Source organism: Podarcis raffonei, chromosome 15, assembly GCF_027172205.1.
Source record: "Podarcis raffonei isolate rPodRaf1 chromosome 15, rPodRaf1.pri, whole genome shotgun sequence".
In the NCBI taxonomy this organism is placed as follows: Eukaryota; Metazoa; Chordata; class Lepidosauria; order Squamata; family Lacertidae; genus Podarcis; species Podarcis raffonei.
In genome coordinates, this window is record NC_070616.1 from 15,976,536 (window position 1) to 15,998,533 (window position 21,998).

The 21,998-nt window shown below is 48.7% G+C and overlaps 1 protein-coding gene across 1 annotated transcript; it reads right to left on the bottom strand.

The window, feature by feature from the left end:
• Nucleotides 1–3,105: 3,105 nt before the first annotated feature.
• Nucleotides 3,106–20,786, bottom strand: FKBP6 (FKBP prolyl isomerase family member 6 (inactive)). Its single transcript, XM_053367139.1, has 9 exons — nucleotides 20,666–20,786; nucleotides 18,551–18,668; nucleotides 17,085–17,174; nucleotides 16,166–16,368; nucleotides 8,894–9,013; nucleotides 7,847–8,041; nucleotides 7,164–7,273; nucleotides 5,864–5,954; nucleotides 3,106–3,579 (listed from the first exon to the last, which is right to left on the bottom strand). The coding sequence occupies exons 1-9, from the start codon at nucleotides 20,735–20,737 to the stop codon at nucleotides 3,544–3,546; spliced, it is 1,035 nt and encodes a 344-aa protein (XP_053223114.1). The 5' UTR covers nucleotides 20,738–20,786; the 3' UTR covers nucleotides 3,106–3,543.
• Between the last annotated feature and the right edge of the window lie 1,212 nt (nucleotides 20,787–21,998).

Sequence of the window (21,998 nt, forward strand, 5' to 3'; positions counted from 1 at the left end):
GCTCACTTGCCGGAGATGGGGGCGGGAGGACAAAAGGAGCAACAATGGTTGGCGCTTGCAGCCAGGCAGCCAGCCGCAAACTGACACATCGGCCTACTGTTCCAGCTCACTGGGGAAGAAAGGAATTTCTGTATAAATCACACCAACCATCAGGTTTCTCACTTCCTGTCCACAGGACTTCCCGGCTCTGAGAACGCAACAGCATGAAGGGACTCTCTCTATATATATATTGGGGGGGAATGGGAGAAGTTAATTTTTTTTAAAATATATATAAAGAGAGTCTCTTTCAGCTAATAATGAAGCGAACAGTATATTAAGAAGGAAAACATTCAGCATTAACCTTGGAGGGGAAAGACAGAAAACCTTTTCATAATGCCCTGGCCACAAAACAACAACTGCCAGTTAAATCAGCTCCGTTCCCCAGCCACTGCCAACATAAACTCAGGGGCAGCCATAGGAGAACATTTGAACCAACATCTTCCCCTCTTCTCACTCTCCCCCCCTCCCCAACCAGGAAATAAAAAATAATAACAACTCAGGAAGGCTGAAGGTGCCAGCCATAGGCTTCAGAGCAGCACTTCTGCTGGCGCCACAGAGCAAGCAGACTCTGCTTTGAGCTCCAGACATGGCAGTGGAACCATAAAGAGGAGGTTGCCCTGCTCTGCACTTCTTAATTCGCCTTTGCTACAGCCTGTCAGTCAGGCAGGATGAGAAGTCCTTGCTGTGAAAAGGCACCCATGCAATTCTGCTCGGGGGTGGTGGTGGGGAACAGTAAGCGTGGAAGATGGATTTGAAAGATCCATTCGGAAGAATGACACCTCAATGCGGGGACTCTGGTCTGGGGTGAGGAAAGAACTCTTTCCCTCCCCGTGTTAAATTGGGCCACTGACGTATTCTGTTTAATCCCTTCCCCTGTATGGTTCAACTTGGCTCAGAATGAATAATTTCCAGAGTGCGAGTGTGTGTTACTCTGTTGCAGCAGAAACAAAGCATCTTAAAGACCAACCCTTAGAATTTTAGGGATAATTTTTATTATTATTATGGTATAAGCTTCCCTGGATGACAAGCTACCTTGCAAACACATGAAATGTTACCCCGCCACAAAATGTAGTGGTGGTCTTGATGGCCATGGTGCTTCTGAAACTGAATCGGATAAATTCATGGAAGAGGAGGAAGACGAGATCTAGTAAATTAGTTGTACTTAACATTTACACAGACAGCACCTTCCAATCCTCAAAGTTCTCACAGGCATCTAGTTTTAATCCTCACAACCACCCTTTAAAGTTAGGAATAAACATTCCCCATACTGCAGATGGAGGAAAGAGAGGCAGGGCAGACTGCCATGCAAGTCTGTTAATGGCCATAAGTCACACTGGCTAAAGGACACACACACACCAGTTGCTGAGGGACACCTTTTATCCACTGCTTGTGGACTGGATGGCCTGATACACAGGGCTTCCTCTTAGATGCTAGATAGCGAAGAAAGTTAACAGGACTGTAGGAATTACCAGCTTGTAAGCGGGGTGGCTGATCTCTGATAAGTCCTGCCACAGGGTGGAGGCAGGGATGCTAGGCTGCCAACTTGTTTTTTAATGCAGCATCAATAGTGACACAGTACAGGGCAGAGAGTATAAAATAAAGAGGCAGCCAAATGAGAGGGAAATGGCAACTGTGCATGAATGCAGTGACATATTTTGGTTTTATTTATTTATTTTCCATTTACTTCCAACAATTTGTATGCTGTTTAATGACAGCTATTTCTAAGTGTTGCACGAGAGACCCAACACAATAAAGGCTAGAAAGCAGATAAAACTGTAAAATAAATAAAGAAGAAGAAGAAGAAGAAGAAGAAGAAGAAGAAGAAGAAGAAGAATTCAATTTAAAAGTCTGCTGGAGTTTTTAAAAGAAGAATCAAGTAAGCACCAGAAGTTCAACATGGTGTGTGTGGGTGTGGGTGGCCTATGTGACCTCAAGTGGTCTGAGGACTTAAAGAATTAAGACAAGACCTTCCAAAAATAAAAGGAGGCAAGTTCTGAGTTGGATATATTGCAGCAAGAGGAGAACACATCACTGAGGTGCTCTGGGAGATTATTACAAGCAGAAAGGGGGACATGGACAGAGTTATTTAAGACAACCTTGAACCTTTGTAGAGATGACAGTGGTGGAGTTGGATGAGAAAAGCTCGTAGGTTGTGTGTGTGTTTGGCTCAGATAGGGGAAGAGAGGTCTTTTGGCCTCTTTTTAGCCCTGAGGAGGAGCAGGAAGTGAGGTCCTTGGTGGAACTACAAAACCACCCAGACCTCAAATTCTACATGGTGCAAAATGAAAGCACAGTGCCTCAAAATAAAATATACCATTAACTAATCAACCTGAAGCAGGAAAACAAAGGTAGACATATTCAGTTATGTCAAATCTGCACAATTCATTCCAGTTAAGGGAGTTTTGACCAATATGCCCTGAAAAAAATGGGTGCCTGGATTTGAGCACAGAGAACCTGACTGAAATGAAGCAGGTGGAGGAAAGAAAGAGATAAAACTGATAGCTAAGGCAAGTTATCAAAGGATCTGCCGCCACCTGCTGGTTTATACAGTTCTTCAGAGCCACAGGATGGCTGCAACCCACTCACCACCACAGCTTGCACACACAGTGACACATGCAAGGAAGGTTTATTATTCCTAGTAAAGTGCAGGAATATAACATTGTCACAAAAAAAGCACCTGGCATAGTGAGTTATTTAGCAGGGATTTGAATACAATGCCCAAACAGTAAATTCACAATCAAGTAATCCAAATTCTGCACCAAGGAAACAGAACATCAATCTTAAAATAAGCTTCTTTTCTGCAGTGAAGAGAGGGTGTTCTATTGCCCTCCATTTCGCCTGAGTGAGCCAGGCATATCCTCCAAACAAGTTCTCAAATCCACAGATAGGTTTTGTCTGGTAGGACATCGGTCGGAGCATCAACATTAAGAATCATATACAGAAATGCGATGATGATGCCTTGCTAGGCAGCAACACCCAAATTGGTTGCACTACCAAGGCAAAAGGGGAACAGTGGCTTCCATCTACAGACACTCATCATTCACAATGAATGGACACCAGCCATGCTGACATTTTCAGCTCAGAAATGAGTTTTATTTTCTACAACTAGGAAAACAACATTTCTAACAATCTTCTCAGATAAGCAAAAACCATGGCCGCCTACTTTCACCAGCCTGAGTCCAGAGCAATGAGGAAAGTTAAGGAAAACTGATTTGTATCCAAACAGAGTAATCTGTTACCTGTGTTTGGCTAACAGGAGAAAGGAATTCCTTCAAAACAATGAGAGAATGCTGAGCAAATACCTTCTTTTCAAAAGAAGTCTCTTAGTAGACTTGACAGTAGAATGCCACTAGCAAAGTGTACATACAAATTGTGCTTTTATATATTAAACAACCACATAATCTTCTCAGCTCCAAGTACTCAGAATGAGGAAGGTCTTTTCCATATGGATTTTCAAAAACAAGAAGGCAGTTGTTGGCTGTACTGAAGTGGGATCCCTTCCCATTATAGAAAAGTTTCTTCCTTCTGCATAGATGGATTCTGAAATGACCAGCATACTAATTTTGAGATAGGAAACCAAGGGTTAACCTTTAAACCTTCACACCCAATGAGCTACAAACAAGTACCATACCCCAAATCTACACCTAATACATACCACAAAGGGCCACTGTTAACACATTTTCCTTTGCTCAGTAGAGTCCACCATTTTCAGCTCCCTGTATTTCCACTCCTCTCTTTCAATAGCTTCCATATTAGTATGGACCGACCTACGTATATATATATCTGAAACTCCATGGGGGAAAGGCATAGCTTCCCCCTTCTCCAATCACTACTCCTCCATTCTCAGTCAACCTCCCCCCCCCCAACTGCTTTGCAGCCTAAAAAAGGGATGTTGGGGTGCATTTGCAGGTGGTAGCAAGTAACACCTAGATTGGTCCAGAGCCTCAGTTACTTGATTTGGCTCTTGTCCGTTGGGTTCCTGGCTGGCACAGCAACCTACAATTCTCTGTTTGGCATGCCAAGTGTGTTGCTGCCTGTGGGTGTGCATAAAGAAACAGATTGTGTAGCATTTAGGAACCTTGCTATAGCAAGTGACTGAAGTGCCATCATGTAACACCCAGCCAGCTTCACACCTCCTCTTGACACCACCCAGAAGTCACAAAGAAATCCCATTCAGAAGCAAACAAGAGTTCAGCCAAGAATCTTCTGTCATCTTCTTTGAATACACCATGTCTAAAGAAGTCTTTACACTGAGCTAATTAAAGAGAGAGAAGTAGGCAAGCTGAAACCCTTTAGCCATACTGAGTAGCATTTGATCGTCTTGTCTCTTTCATTCCCACCCAGTGGCTACACAATCAAAAAGGAGGCTCGAGGGGCTGCACAGATAAGATGGGCTGGATCAGCTTCAAAGAAAGGATGCTCCTGCAGGTACCAGAACAGCAGGCAGCTACTAGGACATTCTGCTGAAAAAACATTTCCTGCTTTCGCCAACAAATCTGCATGAACAACTAACCTAATTACACTAGCAACCACGTTCCAAATTCAAATAATCTTATCCTTACCAACCCATTCTAAGATCACACACATACGTGTTTTTAAGTGAATTCCATCATTCTGCAACCCTAACCCACCTGTTCATAATAAAGCTGTTCAGCTTTTGCTCTAGCTGCTTTTAACAACCAAATATGAACACTGAACACTTATCCTATCACCTGCTAAAACAGTGACTAAAACAGAAAGCAGGCTCTGTTCACCTAGGGTAGCCAACCATGTAATCTGGAATGACAGTGAAAAATGCAGATGCTTTTTGTTGTAATACCATTATCTAAATCACTGTATTTTCAGAGCTGGTTGTTGATAAATGAAAGTCACTTTTTATCCTGCATTGTTGAGTGGCACAATATAAGGGCTGCTACTGATAGGTAAATTTACAAGATGTTACAGTCTTAAAAAGGGGTTCATGCCATCACTGGCAAGGATTCAAAAGACTAGCTCATTTTAAGAGTGCGGAGGACTCTTGTGTTTCTTGAACAGCACATGCTCTTGTGTTTCTTGAATAGCACATGCAATGCAGCAAGCTGATTTTGAAGCTGCTGAGAATTTCTGAAGTGGAGCTGAGAAGCAGTTTGCAATAGGTTCTAGGAAGAAAGGTCAAGGAGGCAGGGCTATTACTTAAGTTACCATCCACTTACAGACATTCTCATTTCAGGGCAGGGTGAGGGGACTAGCCAACCATGTATCCTGTTTACAGTGGAATTCTGCTATAATAAACCATGAGAACTGGCATTTGTATCTAGCAGGAACAGGCAGCTGCCCAGGACGTTACCAAGATCTACCAAGAACAGTAACATAAAATAGCCTCAACAACCTGGTGCCATCCCTGGTGTTTTGGACTACAAATCTCATCAGCATCAGCAAACATGACTGTATGATGCTGTAGGTGATGGGAGTTGTCGTGCAAAATCTTTGGATGGCACCAGGCTGGCAATGGCTGCCCTAAAATTGGGCAGGGTCGTTAAGGGCTATGGAAGTAGTAGGAAGATGAGGTAGATACAGTGCACGGCAACAGTCATATTTCTGCTCAACATCCAAGGGGTGGAAAAAGCGAGAGAGTAGCAGAGGACATGTCCTGTCTCATAAGCCCTACAAAAATCTAGAGCAAGTTCCAAAGTGCAGTTGTCTCAGAGGACAACTCCCTTGGCACCTGCCTACCACTAAATGCCTTGCTGTTCATACACGCTCCTGCTACGATCTTCAGACAACACAAGGAGGGAGCTTAGCACCAAGATGAAACTGAGAAACAGAAGAGGCTCAGAGCTGTTACCTTCAGGTCTTCTCCTGCTGAAGTAGAGTTGAGGGGGCCAAACATCCTGCAGCACATTTCCTTCTCCTTCAGCATGTAATTTCTGTAACAGCTGCAAAACAGGGCAAACTGTATGATCACAGGGTGTCCACCAGCCGAGTTTAAAAAACAACAAGGTCTTGAAATGAAGCCTGCCCAGAACTCAAGTGCTTCCTCAGAAATAGGAGGCAAACTGTTCCAGCACAGGCACAGCAGCTGCATTTGGCCACTTTTTGCCCTTATTTCAATGCTCAAAACCCCCATCTCCTTCAGCATAGCTCACTGTGTACACAGCTTTGATGATGTCTGAAACAAAGGCTTCGCCAAACAAAAGTCAAACCCAGGATTTAGTCTCAACTGGAGAACATGGCCAATATGATTAAACTTAAGTTATAGTTATTCATGAACAGAGCAGCTCAGCAGCTGAGAGATCTTGCTTTATGCATGAAATTCCACAATACATTTTAATAGTGTTTATACCTATGCAGAACACCCGCCAAGTATGGAAGCCAGAGCTGCTCTTACTAAAACACTGCCAAAAATCCATGTGTTCAGGACAAGCAAGGCTCACAGATCCGCCGGCGATCTATTTCCAAACATGTTTCAGGGGGGCAGCTTTTGAGGACCAAGGAATTCCCCCTCATGGCCTGTGCACTTCCCAGTCCAGGGAAAGGAAGCACACAAATGAGGGAGCAGAGGGTCAGGTGGCCTCAGCAAGCAGAGGTTTTGCCAGTCTTTTGCCGATGAAGAAAGCCATCTTAAGTGAAGGATAAACATGGCCCAAGCTTCTCCTAACAGAACAGGGAAAGGCTGCCTGTCAAAGGACAGGCAAGGCAAAGCCACAAAGGCTAGTTGCCTCCGTAAGGCATTCATTCAAGGAGAGCCAGGGAATTGCCTTGTTATCCCTTCCCAGTACTGCCAAGGAAGGAGAACTCTATTCCCTCACACTCTACATACAGCACTGCCATGGTTTTGATAACCACACGTTTTTTTCTGGATTAAACAGAACTCCTGAGGATGCTCCCAAAGGTGGAAAGGGGGTGGTACCCATGCACCGGAGGCTTGCCCCACTGCAAGGACATTGACCAGTTTACAGAGTTTGGGATTCAATACCCCTAAGAGCTTCCTGTGCTCCCACTTACTCCATCTGCTAGACAGTTTAAACATTATAAGAGTACAGAGGCTTCAACACCACAAGGAATAAATCTGGACAATTATATACAGAGAAAGCAGTTCACAGCTAACCGATTATCCTACTTCAGTAAAGAAACAGCTCCCTCACCTGGCCAGCTTTTTCAATTCATTGTTAATGCAGTGGTTGAAGGGCTGCTGTTTCTGAGCTTTCACCAAAAAATCCCGAGCTCTCTCATACTCTGCCAGAGAGAAACATGCCTAGTAGACAAAAGAATCATTATTATTTTTTAATTTGGTACGCTGTTCCTCGGGGGTGGGGTGGGGGGTGGAAATCCCAGCATGGCCACAAAGTTAACAACTAGCAAAGAGAAAACTCACCAGTACTAGCAATGTACAGAAAGCCCAGGAAAGGAAAAGCTGCGCATGGTCAGATGTGCACCTGGAAACTTAAAACTTGTTGAATCAACCGCCCTAAAAAAACCCTGGCTGCCATCCCATAGATTGAATGATGCAAGTAGAAGGGAGATCAAGTAGAGTTTTGAGTGGGAGGTGTGCCGCAGTCTTATCCTGCAAGGGATACTGTGCTCAGCCTGGCAATGATAAACAAAACGTTCAAGGGAAGGAGTTGCAGAGGTGTTTGAAAGTGGAAAAGATTTTGCCGCAGAAAGTGCTTGCAAAGGCTAGATGGCCACCTGCATCTCCTACATTAGACTAAGTGGCCTCCAGGGTTTCTTCCAGGTTGAGGTGCTCTCATCCATTATTTTTATTGCCCCCCCCCATCAGGCATTTGAAACCTGGAAGACTAAGTCCACAGCTGCTCCTCCTCCTCACCTGAGCACACCTGAAGAGTGCTTTGGCATTCTTCTCATCCAGCTTCAAGGCCTTCTCTCCGTAGGCAAGGGCCCGAGTGGGCTGCTCCAGTTTCAGGTAAGTAAAAGACAAGTTCAGGAAGACCAGAATCTTGGCAGCATCAACTTTGACTTGCTCAGCTTCTTCAGCATTCACACGGTGCAGCAGCGAAGAGGCCTAATCAGGGATCGCAAACAAGTGCTGTCATTTTATAGTCTTATACAAAACTTATATTGATTGTTGTACACATTGGGCTGTGTGGATATTGACTTAGGAGACAAACATTTCCACATAAGAAAAACACTATCAAGCAAAAATATTCTCTCATTTGAGGGCCAGTTACATATTTACATTGTAGATTTTGAAAAAAATATATGGGCAAAACTGTATTTTTTCGCTTTAGGAATCTAAAGCAACTCTGATGGGAAAGCATGAAATAAGATTACAATGAACAATTAAGGTGGTTAAGTGACAATATAGTGCTTTTAAACTGTTCAACTAAACATTCTCTTCCATCAGATCACCCACTCCTTTCTCATTTTACATTTCAAAATAATTCCAGGAGGTGATCAATTCCCATCTCACATTTTGGGGGCAACACATTACAGCAGCCTTCATCAATCTGGCAGTCCTCCAGATGTTTTGAGCTACAACTCCCATCAGCCCATTCAGCACACTCTGTCTTGGCCAGCTAACAAAGGAAGCAGGGGGAAGGAGGGAGTAAGTAAGTAAGTAAGTAAGTAAGTAAGTAAGTATAATATGCAAAGTTAAGTGTGCTGGCCAGGGCTGATGGGAGCTGTAGCCCAAAAGCTCTGGAGGGTACCAGACTGGTGAAGGCTGACCTAAAGAAGTTCTCTGACTTCTGGAGACCAGCCCTGCCCTTTGCTTGACCAGAAAGGACTACCAAGGTACAAATACTAGCATGATGGGGAATGGAAAATAATTGCAAAAGGCCCAAATTACCATAAATTTCCCCTTTGCATTACTTGTGACTCACTTGCCCCCACCCTTCTCATTTGCTTTACTTACCCGTTTGTATCTTTCTCTGGCATCCATGAAGTGCTTCTGTCGGAAGAGGTAATTGCCAAATTCCCGCTCAGTTTCAGCCACCTTCAGCACTTTCTGCAGTGGAAACTGGGCCTGTTGCTCCTGTGAAGAGAAGCCACAATCTGGTCATGGGGGTTAGTATTGCTGCATGCCATCCCAATGTTGCACACCGTCCCAATCTCTGAGTTCTGCAATATTCCAGGTATTCCAGGTTTCTTCAGAATGAGGGACAGCTGAGAATGTGGTGTCTGTATGATATATGGTTTATTTATACATATATACAATCTGAGCCTACAATGGAGGAGTTCACAGCAATAACACCCTTGAAGTTTTGCTTCTCTCAGTCACAGCCTTTGATTCAAATACTAATCAGGCATAGCTCCATCTCCCAGCTTGGAGCCTAGCTTCTAGCTCACTCCCCATTCTGGCCTTTGTCTTTCTAATCTCCAGTGAGTTGTATGGTGCTGTCAGGGCTGCCCTAGGTCCCAGCTCACAAAGGACCAACGCTGCTTCGTTGTTAAGTATAAAAGTCTTTATTGAAGTTCAGTTTCACTTCCAGAGCCGCAGCGCGCAGCCCCACGTCTAAAGTGTCAGACCACTGATGCTCCGTCTGAGTCTCCTCCCCCCTGACACCAATTTAAGATCCTAGCCTTGCTCCACCTTCTCCGCTGCTCCTTCCTCCTCTGGGTCCGCCTGCCCGCCGGGGTTCCGCCCTTTCTAGCCTCTTCTCCTGCTGATTCCCCTGAGCCTTCTCCCTCCCTCCGGCGGGCTTTAGGAGCTGGTTCCCCATCCGGGTCTCCTGCTGTTCCGCGCGCCTGCACATTTGAACTTGGCGCGCGCGCCCAGCCAGCAGCTTTCCTCCTGACCGTTTCACTGCTGCTGCCACTGCTTCCCCCTTCGGGGGGGCTAGCTGCAACTGACCTCCCTTCCGTTCCCCCACTCTCCGATGGAGGCGTGGTCAGCCCTGACTCCCTCTCTGGAGGAGACGCTGGCCCTGACACATGTGACTCCTCCCCCCCACTATGCTCTGGTGGGGAAACTGGTCCCGATCCTCCACTGCTGCTTTGGGGTTCCCCTCTGGCTCCTTGTTTCTGGTGCGTCCCCCCTGGGACCCCCCTTGCCCTGACCATCGGCGCCCCCTTCTGGGAATCTTCTGATTCGCTGGAGAAGCTCATGGAATCTCTCGGGCCACTGTCATACTCCCCTACGCTGCCCTCAGATTCTTCCCCTTCGCTCTCCCAATCCTCTCTCCCCAGTGCTCCTGCTCCTGATTCCCTGACATCCATCCCCCCCTCGAAGCCCCCCCTTCCCCCCTCCCCCTCTTCGGGTGTGGGTTCCGGGTGCTCCAGTCCTGTGGGTGTGAGTGCGGGATACCATTCTTCCCCCCTGGTGTGTAGCCGGTCCACTGGATCCGGCCCAACCGCAACGGGCTCGTCGACGTCGATTTCCTCTGCTTCCATCTCTCTGCTGATGTGCCCGAATCCAGGATCCTCCCCCAACATGTTCATGTCCTCCCGTCCCCCGGGTACCTCTGGTGAGACTGCTTGCAAAGGTCCCCGCAGCAGCTCCCTGTGCCACCCCACCTCCGGTTGAGTGTCCCCCCAATAGGAGCGGTCTGTGGCAAACCCCGAGAGAGACCCCTCCGAGGAGCTAGTGTCCGGCGTCATCTCTTCAGCTGATGAAAAACCCTGGAACGTACTGGCTGACAGTGTGGGTGTGAAGAGCCAGTCGTCGAAAAACTCTGCCGGCATAGGTCTGTGTGGGAAGAGTGCATGGAACTCGTCTTTAAGATAGTGCTCCTCCACGGCATAGCACGGTACCCACCTGTTGGCACTGGCTGGGGTACCTTCCCTGGCGAGGAGGTATTCCACCCCCTCTTCCCCCCACCTCGAGTCCAAAATCTCCGTGACCTCGTTGAGTGGCGTCGCCCTCCGTGACCCCTCCCTCTTCGGAGATTCACTAAGTGTGTCTGGCGCGTTCCCTGTCGCCTGAAACCTGTGGGGTTCCCTGTAGGGTGTGAGCACTGACCTATGAAAGACTGGGTGCATTCTGGAGCCCTCCGGGAGTGTCAACCGGAAGGCCACTGGATTGATTTGTGCCGCAACCTGGTAAGGTCCCAGCTGCTTGTGCTTGAGCTTCCTCTTAGCTAGCGTCCTGGCCGGCACTGCCTGGGCTGCTAACCAGACCCAGTCCCCCACCTGGATGTCCTCCCCGACCCTCCTGTGCTTGTCTGCCTGCATTTTGTAGGCGTGTTTCGCCAGTTCCAATTGCCTTCGGAGTTGCTCGTGGACCTCCTGTAACTCTGCTGCTAAGTGCTCTGCTCCCCTTGGCTCCCCCTCCCCCTTCGTCTCTAACCCCGGGAAAGTTCTGGGATGCCGCCCATTATTGGCGAAGAACGGTGTCACTCCCGTAGACCCGTGCTTCGTGTTGTTGTAGGCAAACTCGGCCAGCGGTAGGTAGTCCACCCAGGTCGAGGGTTGTTGATTGGCGTAGCATCGCAGGTACTGCTGCATGACGGCGTTGACCCTCTCCGCTTGTCCGTTGGTCTGCGGGTGTCGTGCTGACGCTAAGTTGATCTTGACGTTCAGGATGCCCAGCAGCTTCTGCCAGAAGCTCGAGACGAATTGGCGACCCCGGTCGGACAGGATGGACCGCGGCAAGCCGTGAGCTTTGAACACGTGGTCTATGAACAGCTTGGCGGTCTGTTCCGCTGTGGCCACCTTCGCGCACGGAATAAAGTGCGCCATCTTGGTGAACATGTCTACGACCACGAGCACCGCTGTTTTGCCTCGCGAGCTGGGCAGATCTGTGACAAAGTCCAGGGCCACTCTCTCCCACGGTTCGAGCGGCGTCTGTAGGGGTTCTAGTAGACCCGCCGGCTTCCTGTGTACTGGCTTGGCCCTTTGGCAGGTGTCACACCTGGAGACGTAATCCGCGACTTCTCCCCTCACCTTGGGCCACCAAAAGTCTCTGGTTACTAATTCCGCCGTTTTGTCCTTGCCGAAGTGCCCAGCGCTGGGCGCGTCGTGTAGCTGCTGCAAGACTTTCGCGCGGAGGTCGTCTCCGGGCACGTAGAGAGCCCCTTTGCGGATGAGCAGTCCGTCTCGTATCTGGAACTCGTCGTCCTTCGCTGTGCCTTTTCGCACCTCCTCCATCTTGGATTGTGCGAACGAATCCGTCTGCAGCGCTCGACGCACCGCGTCCAGGTCCACGGCAGCTGAAGCGCACGCCCACGCTTTCGGTGCGAAAATGTGCTTGGCCGCCACCGGCGCCGCTTCCTCGAGATACTGCGGCTTCCTGGATAGTGCATCCGCCATGACGTTGTTGTCTCCCGGGATGTATTCTATCCGGAAATCGAAATCCGCAAAGAACTCCGCCCAGCGGATGTGTCTCTGGTTCAGGAACCGCGCCGTGCGCCAGTACTCCAGGTTCTTATGGTCCGTGCGGACTTGCACTGTGTGTCTGGCTCCAACGAGGAAGTGCCGCCACGCCTTGAAAGCTGCATGAATGGCCAGCAACTCCCTGTCCCAGATGGTGTAGTTCTGTTCCGCCTTGCTGAGTTTCCTGGAGTAGAATGCGCACGGCCTCCATTCCCCTTGCGGATCTTGCTGCAACAGGACGGCCCCCACCGCTCTGTCCAAGGCGTCCGTCTCAACCCTCATTGGTCTGCTGGGGTTTACATGTAGCAGCTGTTCTTCGGACGCGAAGAGACGCTTGAGTCTCCGAAAGGACTGCTCCGCCTGGTCCGTCCAGGTGAACTTCTTCTTCTTGGAGCTGAGGGTGTCCGTGATGGCCGCCGTCTCCTTCGCGAACCCTTTGATGAACTTGCGATAAAAGTTGGCGAAGCCGACGAACTTCTGGACCTCCTTCCGATTGCGCGGGCTCTTCCAGTCCAACACCGCGCGGACCTTGGCGCTGTCCATGGCGAGTCCCTTGTCGGACAGCTTGTAGCCCAGAAAATCCACCTCCGTCATGTCGAACTGGCACTTCTCTAATTTGGCGTAAAGTCTGTGCTCCCGTAGCCTCTGCAGGACCTCCTTGACGTCCCTCTCGTGAGCCTCCTGCGATTCCGAGAAGATCAGGATGTCGTCCAGGAAGCAGACGCACTTCTTGTAGAGGAGTCCCGCTAACACATGATGCATGAAAGCTTGGAAGGTATGGGAGCCATTTTGCAGACCAAAAGGCATTACGCGATATTCATAGGTGCCTAAAGGTGTAAACATGGCTGTCTTCCACTCATCGCCCTCCCGCATGCGTATAAGGTTGTACGCCCCTCGTAGATCCAACTTGGTGAAGATCCGTCCCTTCCTCACCGTCGCGAGCAGGTCGTCGATCTTGGGCATGGGGAATGCTGCGGGCTTTGTTTTGGAATTTATGATCCTATAATCAACTATGAGTCTCCGTTGGGGCGTGTCCTTCTTCTTCACGAAAAACACGGGACTGCCCCCCACTGCTTTAGATTCTTGGATGAACCCCCGCTTCAAGTTGTGATCTACGAACTCCCTGAGTTCTTGCAGTTCATCTTCAGACATGGAATACAGTTTCCCAGTCGGCAGCGTCGCTCCCGGCAGGAGGTCAATCTTGCAGTCGTAAGGCCTGTGGGGAGGCAGCTTATCCGCTTCCCTCTCGCAGAAGACCTCCAAAAACTCCTTGTACTTGTTGGGTACCGCTTGCACCATGCCTAGGTGTAGCTGCGGTTCATCCTCTTGCCCCTCCTCCTCCTGGCGGGTCTGGATGCAGTGTTCTGCGCAGTAGGAGGAGCAGAAGGTCAACTGCCGCTGGTACCATGCTAATGCCGGGCTGTGCCTATCCAGCCAACTCATACCCAACACTATGGGCGTGTCCGACAGGTGGGTGACGTTGAAGCTGATGACTTCGCGGTGGTTTCCAATTTGCATCACCATCGGTGGTGTTTGCTGTACCACCTCTCCTCCCAGTAGCTTCCTGCCATCGACCGTGACGACGTTTAGGGGCATCGTGGCTGGCATGAGTGCTATGCGATGTTGCTTGATAAAGTCCATTCCAATAAAGTCTGCGTTGCTCCCAGAGTCAATGGTTATTGGTACTTGCATGGTGTGCCCATTGGGCAACTGGAGCGATGCGGTGAGTTGCACCACTGGTTTGGGTGGGAGGGGGTCTGTGGGCTGTAAAATCTCTGGGGACTGCTTCACTGACTTGCCTGGTTGGGCCCCAGTGGCTCTGTTTCCAACCAGGCTTCTTCTTCCCCCTGCAGCTGTTTCGGCTGCTCACCTGTTCCCTTTACTGTTGCTGAGGCTGCAGTGTGCTTCTGGAGCCTCTGGGGACACTCTTTGGCCATGTGCTGTGCACTGTCGCAGATGTAACACTTCCTGGTCCCTCTAGGAGCCTTCCTCTTGACTGCTCCCGGTGTTTGGGCTCTGCTGGCAGTCTGAGCCCTGGCACCACCAATCTCCATCGGCTCTTCTCCCCTTCCTAACGGAGGCATGGACAGCGCCCGCCCCGCCTCTCTGGGAAAGAAAGGGGTTGTCCTGGCTGGGGTGCTTGCCTTACGTCCTTCCTCCCTGCTCCAAGGGCGTCCTTCCAGGCGCACACCAATTGCCAACGCTCTTTGGGCAACTTCTTGGGTACTTTGGGGTCGTTCCCCTCTTGCCAGCTCATCTTTCACCTCTCCACTTAGCCCCTCCCAGAACAGGTCTCTGACAGCAATAGAGTCCTTCTCCCAGCCCAGCACGTTCAGTAAGGCAAAAAAGCGCGAGTGATATTGCCTCACCGTCGCTTTCCCTTGCTGTAGTCCATGCATTTCCCTCCGAGCAATATCTACATCTACCGTAGATTTAAAGCAAGCGTCCATAGCTTTGATAAATGCATCGGAATCTTTGAGGGCGGGGTCTTTTTCGCGCCACAAATTCCGCAGCCACGCTTTTGCTTCCCCATGCAAATGAGTGATTATGAAGCCCACCTTCTCTTCCTCATCTCTAAAGTCTTTCCGAAGCAAATTGAGCGCGTAAACCACGTCAGCTCTGAAGTTAGGGTATTGTTGCAGGTTCCCATCAAAGTGGGCCACTAGGCTGCCCCCCCTCTTCCCGAGGCCAACTCCCTCCGGTTTGGGTCCTGGCAGCCCCTCTTTCCCCCAACGGTCCCACCTGGCCTGCAGATCCCGGCAGAGCGCTACTGCTTCTTCTTCTCTTTTCCTGGATGCTGCTACTTCTGCGTAAAGCGTTGTGACTGCTTCTTGCAGTTCTTTCACCTGGCTCTCTGTAGTCATCTTTGCCTCTCTTCGTGAGCTCGCAAAACACCAAGTCTTGCCCCTCGCTGCACCAACTCACGCTGCGAGGTTTTTATTGGAGACGGAGCATACTGTCAGGGCTGCCCTAGGTCCCAGCTCACAAAGGACCAACGCTGCTTCGTTGTTAAGTATAAAAGTCTTTATTGAAGTTCAGTTTCACTTCCAGAGCCGCAGCGCGCAGCCCCACGTCTAAAGTGTCAGACCACTGATGCTCCGTCTGAGTCTCCTCCCCCCTGACACCAATTTAAGATCCTAGCCTTGCTCCACCTTCTCCGCTGCTCCTTCCTCCTCTGGGTCCGCCTGCCCGCCGGGGTTCCGCCCTTTCTAGCCTCTTCTCCTGCTGATTCCCCTGAGCCTTCTCCCTCCCTCCGGCGGGCTTTAGGAGCTGGTTCCCCATCCGGGTCTCCTGCTGTTCCGCGCGCCTGCACATTTGAACTTGGCGCGCGCGCCCAGCCAGCAGCTTTCCTCCTGACCGTTTCACTGCTGCTGCCACTGCTTCCCCCTTCGGGGGGGCTAGCTGCAACTGACCTCCCTTCCGTTCCCCCACTCTCCGATGGAGGCGTGGTCAGCCCTGACTCCCTCTCTGGAGGAGACGCTGGCCCTGACACATGTGACTCCTCCCCCCCACTATGCTCTGGTGGGGAAACTGGTCCCGATCCTCCACTGCTGCTTTGGGGTTCCCCTCTGGCTCCTTGTTTCTGGTGCGTCCCCCCTGGGACCCCCCTTGCCCTGACCATCGGCGCCCCCTTCTGGGAATCTTCTGATTCGCTGGAGAAGCTCATGGAATCTCTCGGGCCACTGTCATACTCCCCTACGCTGCCCTCAGATTCTTCCCCTTCGCTCTCCCAATCCTCTCTCCCCAGTGCTCCTGCTCCTGATTCCCTGACAGGTGCTTTATAGTATCTTTTAAAAACTGCTTGGTAACCATCTTTGGTGAAGAGTGGTACAGAAATCTCTTAATAAAAATAAAGAAAAACTAGCAAACTTACAGGAGTCAGATTAAAGAACTGGTCAGATTCTGCTGAGTCCAGAAAGTCCAGAAGCTCAATCTCAAACAAGACTGTGGCATTGGGAGGGATCAAAGGAGGGCAGCCCGCAGCTCCAAAAGCGTAACTTGGCTTGAACAAAAATCTTGCCAGCTCTCCTTTCTTCATTGTCAGTAGACCAATCTCCATTCCTCCAAGAGTGATGTCTGGGAATGCAAAAAAGAGCAAGGTTTATTTCTCAAATGTATGTACTGCAGTAGGGACGCGGGTGGCGCTGTGGGTAAAAGCCTCAGCGCCTAGGGCTTGCCGATCGAAAGGTCGGCGGTTCGAATCCCCGCTGCGGGGTGCGCTCCCGCTGCTCGGTCCCAGCACCTGCCAACCTGGCAATTCGAAAGCACCCCAGGTGCAAGTAGATAAATAGGGACCGCTTACTGGCGGGAAGGTAAACGCCGTTTCCGTGTGCTGCGCTGGCTCACCAGATGCAGCTTTGTCACGCTGGCCACGTGACCCGGAAGTGTCTCCGGACAGCGCTGGCCCCCGGCCTATAGAGTGAGATGGGCGCACAACCCCAGAGTCTGTCAAGACTGGCCCGTACGGGCAGGGGTACCTTTACCTTTACCTTTATGTACTGCAGTACTAAGTCATAGTGGAAGACATCATCCTTGATCCAAGGTACGCTTCAGATTGGGCCTGACCCAGGACAATTTGGCCCCAACTCAGGCCCCCAGAAAAATCAAATCTTTGGATGCATGAAATTTGGAGAGCTATCCTGGCCTCCCTCTTAAAGGATCCCAAATAGTTTGCTTACTATCATAGAAACTAGGCATGAATGCACCTAACAAGTCCAGTTTTTATATTTAAGTGCTAGTGCACGCACACTATTTTATTATCTCATAGGAACACATGGTCATTTTGGGCTTACCTTCACCAAGTTTCATGAGTCTATGATTCCTTCTGTAGCAGTTTGTGTCAAAGGGTCTGTCCATGTGTTCCAAGTAACCTGAAAATTTCACTGAGAAAATTAAAAGTTAGAGGAGAGTAAATCAGTTTCAGTTAGGAAGGTTGAACATAGTTTCTATTTTTATCCGTAACAGACAACTACTATGCGTGCATCTGAAGAACTGTGAACGCACAAGAAAGCTTATACCAAGAACAAACTTAGTTGGTCTCTAAGGTGCTACTGGACCGTGTGTGTGTGTGTGTGTGTGTGTGTGTGTGTGTGTGTATATATATATATAACTGCATCAGACCAACATGGCTACCTACCTGAATCTAGACAACTACTAGCAATCCTTGTTTCCAATAAACCATGCTGCATTGTCCCAGGAAATTGCAGAGAGCACATAAATTTCATCCATTACGGAAAAATTGCAAAATGGTGTAGCATTTGCTCAAGCTTTTTCAGGTTCTGTAATAGTCATCAAACTACATTTTCCTGCATTCATTAAAAAACCTGAAGGCAAAAACCTAAGGGCTCCCCAGTAGCCTTAGAAGCTACTCACAGCAAAACAGTCTTTCCCAACCTGCTGCCTGGGTCCCATGGGACTGATAGGAATGGTAGTCCATAACACCTGAAGGGCAGCAAGTTGGGGAATATTACATTAAAGTCTAAAGGACCTGTATGACAAAAGAGTACCTGCTCACTTCCACCATACTCTTGGGTGCTAAAAAGCACAAAACAGCTTCAAACTTGGAGTTTGGGGTTGCTTATTACGGTAAATGGAAACCACAAACAAAATCTACAGTGTACATCCATGGAGATTTTAGGTCATTGGCTAAATACTTAATCCATTCTTGGCTAAAGTACTAATACCACTCTTATTTAAATGTTAACATTCAGATTCAGAAAGCCACCCTCAACATTGCTAGAATTAGCTTCTGAGGGAAAGTGCACAGGGAATCCTTCCACATAGTCCATATTAAATCACACATTAAAGTGCTTCTTGGGGGGTTATAAAGGGAGCTAATGGAAATCAATAACTTGTGGTATAAACCACTATTCAAATGTCAAACTTGATGGTGCCGATGTCAACTGAAAAGACAAGTTAACTTGTTAAAAGAACAAAATCCACTTTAATTTGTGCAAAGACCAAACTAGGCATGAACATGTCTAGTTTTTTTCTCATTTAAACAACAGAACTGTGGTGCAGAGTGCTCATCCTTTCCCCTTCATCAACATGGTCCTGATCCACATTCTCACACCCCAGCTCCTATTGGTCCCACAAGGCAGCTTTTGGCAAGAGGAGGGATTAACATCCAGGCCACAGCAGGAAAGGGGGGGAAGTGGCTATTCAATGCAATACTATGCATTTATAGGGACTTACCCAATGCCTTGGTAAGCCTGCTTAACACCACAACCATAGACTTGTCAGCACAAGGTTCTTTTACCTAATATGGATGCATCAGGAGGCACCGTTTCACCAGAGCCGGCACGGATAATCTCTTTCAACACTCCATGGTCTCCAGTAACATCCTGCATCCGTTGACCCAGCCGGTGGTAAGGAGACTTTGGAAACAAGGGTATGGCAAAGCAAAATGTTATTTATGGACTGCTTAATGCCAAGACAGGCTTCTGTTGTATTATTAGCATTAATGTTGTATTATTAATATGGATTTCTTCAAATGTCTTTTTAAATCGGGTCAAAGCTCAGTGGCAGAGGACCTGCTTTGCTTGTACAGTGGTACCTCGGGTTACATACGCTTCAGGTTACATACGCTTCAGGTTACAGACTCCGCTAACCCAGAAATAGTACCTCGGGTTAAGAACTTTGCTTCAGGATGAGAACAGAAATCGTGCTCTGGTGGCGCGGCGGCAGCAGGAGGCCCCATTAGCTAAAGTGGTGCTTCAGGTTGAGAACAGTTTCAGGTTAAGTACAGACCTCCGGAACGAATTAAGTACTTAACCTGAGGTACCACTGTAGAAGTTCCCAGGTTCAATCCCCAACAGGATATTCCAGACAGGGTTGGGGAGTGACCTCCGAGTCTAAAACCCTGGAGAGCTAGTATCAGCCAGCCTAGATAACACTTGGCAGTACTCTGACTCAGTACAAGGCAACTTCCTAATGAATGAAACTATTGCTTAAAGCCACAGCCTAGAATAAACAATGGAGCATTCTGACATATTTGATGGACTGATATATAAAAAACAGAAAAATAATACACCCTCACAGTGTAAATCATGCACTAAGGTAAAGGGACCCCTGGCCATTAGGTCCAGTCGTGACCGACTCTGGGGTTGCGGCGCTCATCTCGCTTTATTGGCCGAGGGAGCCGGCGTTTGTCTGCAGACAGCTTCTGGGTCATGTGGCCAGCATGACTAAGCCGCTTCTGGTGAACCAGAGCAGCGCATGGAAACGCCGTTTACCTTCCCGCTGGAGCAGTACCTATTTATCTACTTGCACTTTGACATGCGTTCGAACTGCTAGGTTGGCAGGAGCAGGAACCGAACAACGGGAGCTCACCCTGTAGCAGGAATTCGAACCACCAACCTTCCGATTGGCAAGTTCTAGGCTCTGTGGTTTAACCCACAGCGCCACCCGCATCCCTAAATCATGCACTACCCCTCTACAATTGGCTATAAAAATGTTAAAAGTAAAACAGAAGCACCCATAAATCTCCCTATGATTTTGGAACTTGCCCACTGTTTTCCTCAGTTGCCAGAGGCCATTACATATATGCCTGCAAATATGAGTCTGGCAGAAACTGGAGAATGTGAGCAAGTGCTCACAGTGCTCATATAAGTGACAGCCAATGGGAGACATCCTTGGCCTCACTTGTGTCACAGAATGTTATTATACCTCCGATCCAAGAAATTGGAGACAGAAGGCTGTAGATCATTTCCTTTATGATGAATGCAGACTTGCAAATATTATGTAAACTAGCTTTGGCTGTTTTGGACTCTTACATAAATTCAAATTTAGCCAAAACTGCCAAAGGCAAACCTATATATACAGCACACTATATATTAAGAGACCTGCCTAAAAATATATTTATTGTTCATAATTCAACTTGAACAGTAGCATAAGCTCCCCCCCCTTTTTTAAGGAACACCTTGATTTGCACTGGCTTTGGCAGTCCTTAGGGTACTGATATTTTGCTGCATTGGTTTGTTTTGCTTATTAGTCCTCTCTTTCACAGCAAAGCTGTGCTTTTCATTGAATCCTGCACTTGAAAGGGACTACCAAAGGTCATTGAGTCCAACCCCCTGCAGGTATCACCTATTGCTGTTGTTTCATTTCAGCAGGTCCCTCCCCTCAGGTTGCCCTGAGCTGCTAAGGTTGGTTGAGGCAGTAAAAGAGGAATTTCTCTTTCTTTCTCTCTCTTTTCTTTTTGAGGGGAAAATGTACTCCTCGCATGCTCAGACACAGCAATCAGTTGGGCTCTATCTTCGAAGGGGGAAGGCAGAAGCTGAAGGAAAGAGGTTCCATCCCTTTGTTGTTCTCCTCTCGGGTAGAGGGAGCGCCAGGAGGAACTCTGCTCATGCCCACAGACACCAACGCTCACCATGAAGCCCCCCGCGCCGCTCCCGTCCCCCGCCTGCCAGCTCTCCTCCAGGCCACCGCCTCTCGGCTTCATCCTGCAACGGCTGCTCTCGCCGTCGCCCTTTTTTATCCTCACAGCGAGGCCCAGCCTTCCCGCCCAAACCGCGCGGGCCAATCACGATACGCCCCTCCCGACTACGCCCCCGCCAAGGCCTCGTGCCGCAGACCAGGCTACGCCCAGCCCCAGCGGCAGAGCCAATTCTGTGCCCTCGGCAGCGTCCGTGGAGCGGGGAGGGGGGCGAGCGTAGTGCATGATGGGGCATGTAGTCCTAACCCTCAGAGTTTTGTTGTTTACCGACACGCCCGTTTTTCATCTAAAATGGGCACCCGAAGCGGCTTTAAATGCGGGGAAGCTCGAGTTAATAATAACGACATGGAATTAACGCTAGATACCCTGTGGGTGTCGCTTTGTTTTGTTTTTTACTCCCAATTAACTTGCAAGAGTAAGCCCAAAGAAATTTAATGCGCCAAAGTTAGCCATGTCTTTTGAATCCTGCTCTAATGTGACTTAAGACTGTGTTATGTACTGAGTTGAATAGGATCCAAACTGCAGCAGTCTGATTGGTCCTAGAACAATGCAGCAGTATGATTGGTTGGCAGGAACTACCCAATCATGCTCCAGATAGAAGTGAATCCACAACCTGATTGGCTTACAGTAGAATTCCGGAATTAGCCAATCATGTGCAGTCCATTGTGTAAATAATGTATATAAAGCAGATACTTTGAGGGGACTTTCATTCATTCCTCCTCACCACTATGAGCTGAATAAAGAGCATGAAATCACTTCGCGACTCTGAGTATATTTCAGACTGGATGCTACTTCTTGATTTAAATTTTAAACTTTGCCCTGTTCTATCTTTTAGAAAGTTTTCACCATGACACAAAACCATGACAATTCTTAAACTTCGTTTATTTCATGCGTTTTGGTCCAGCAAGAGGGGCAGGGGAGCTTGAAACAGCTTACAAGCACACCGGTTTGCATAATACAACATTTGTCATCATAAAAAAATTAGCCGCCAAAACAATAACAACAAAATCCAACAACATGTAAGGTAAAAGGGTAAAGGTGAAAAGTAAAGGACCCCTGGATGGTTAAGTCCAGTCAAAGGGGACTATAGTGTGTGGCACTTATCTCATCTTCCCACCACAGCGGTACCTATTTATCTATGGTCTGCTTTCGAACTACTAGGCTGGCAGGAACTGGGACAGAGCAATGGGAGTTCACCCTGTGACGGGGATTCGAACCGCCGAGCTTTGGATCAGCAACCCAAGTATAGCATGAATGGATGGTGGTG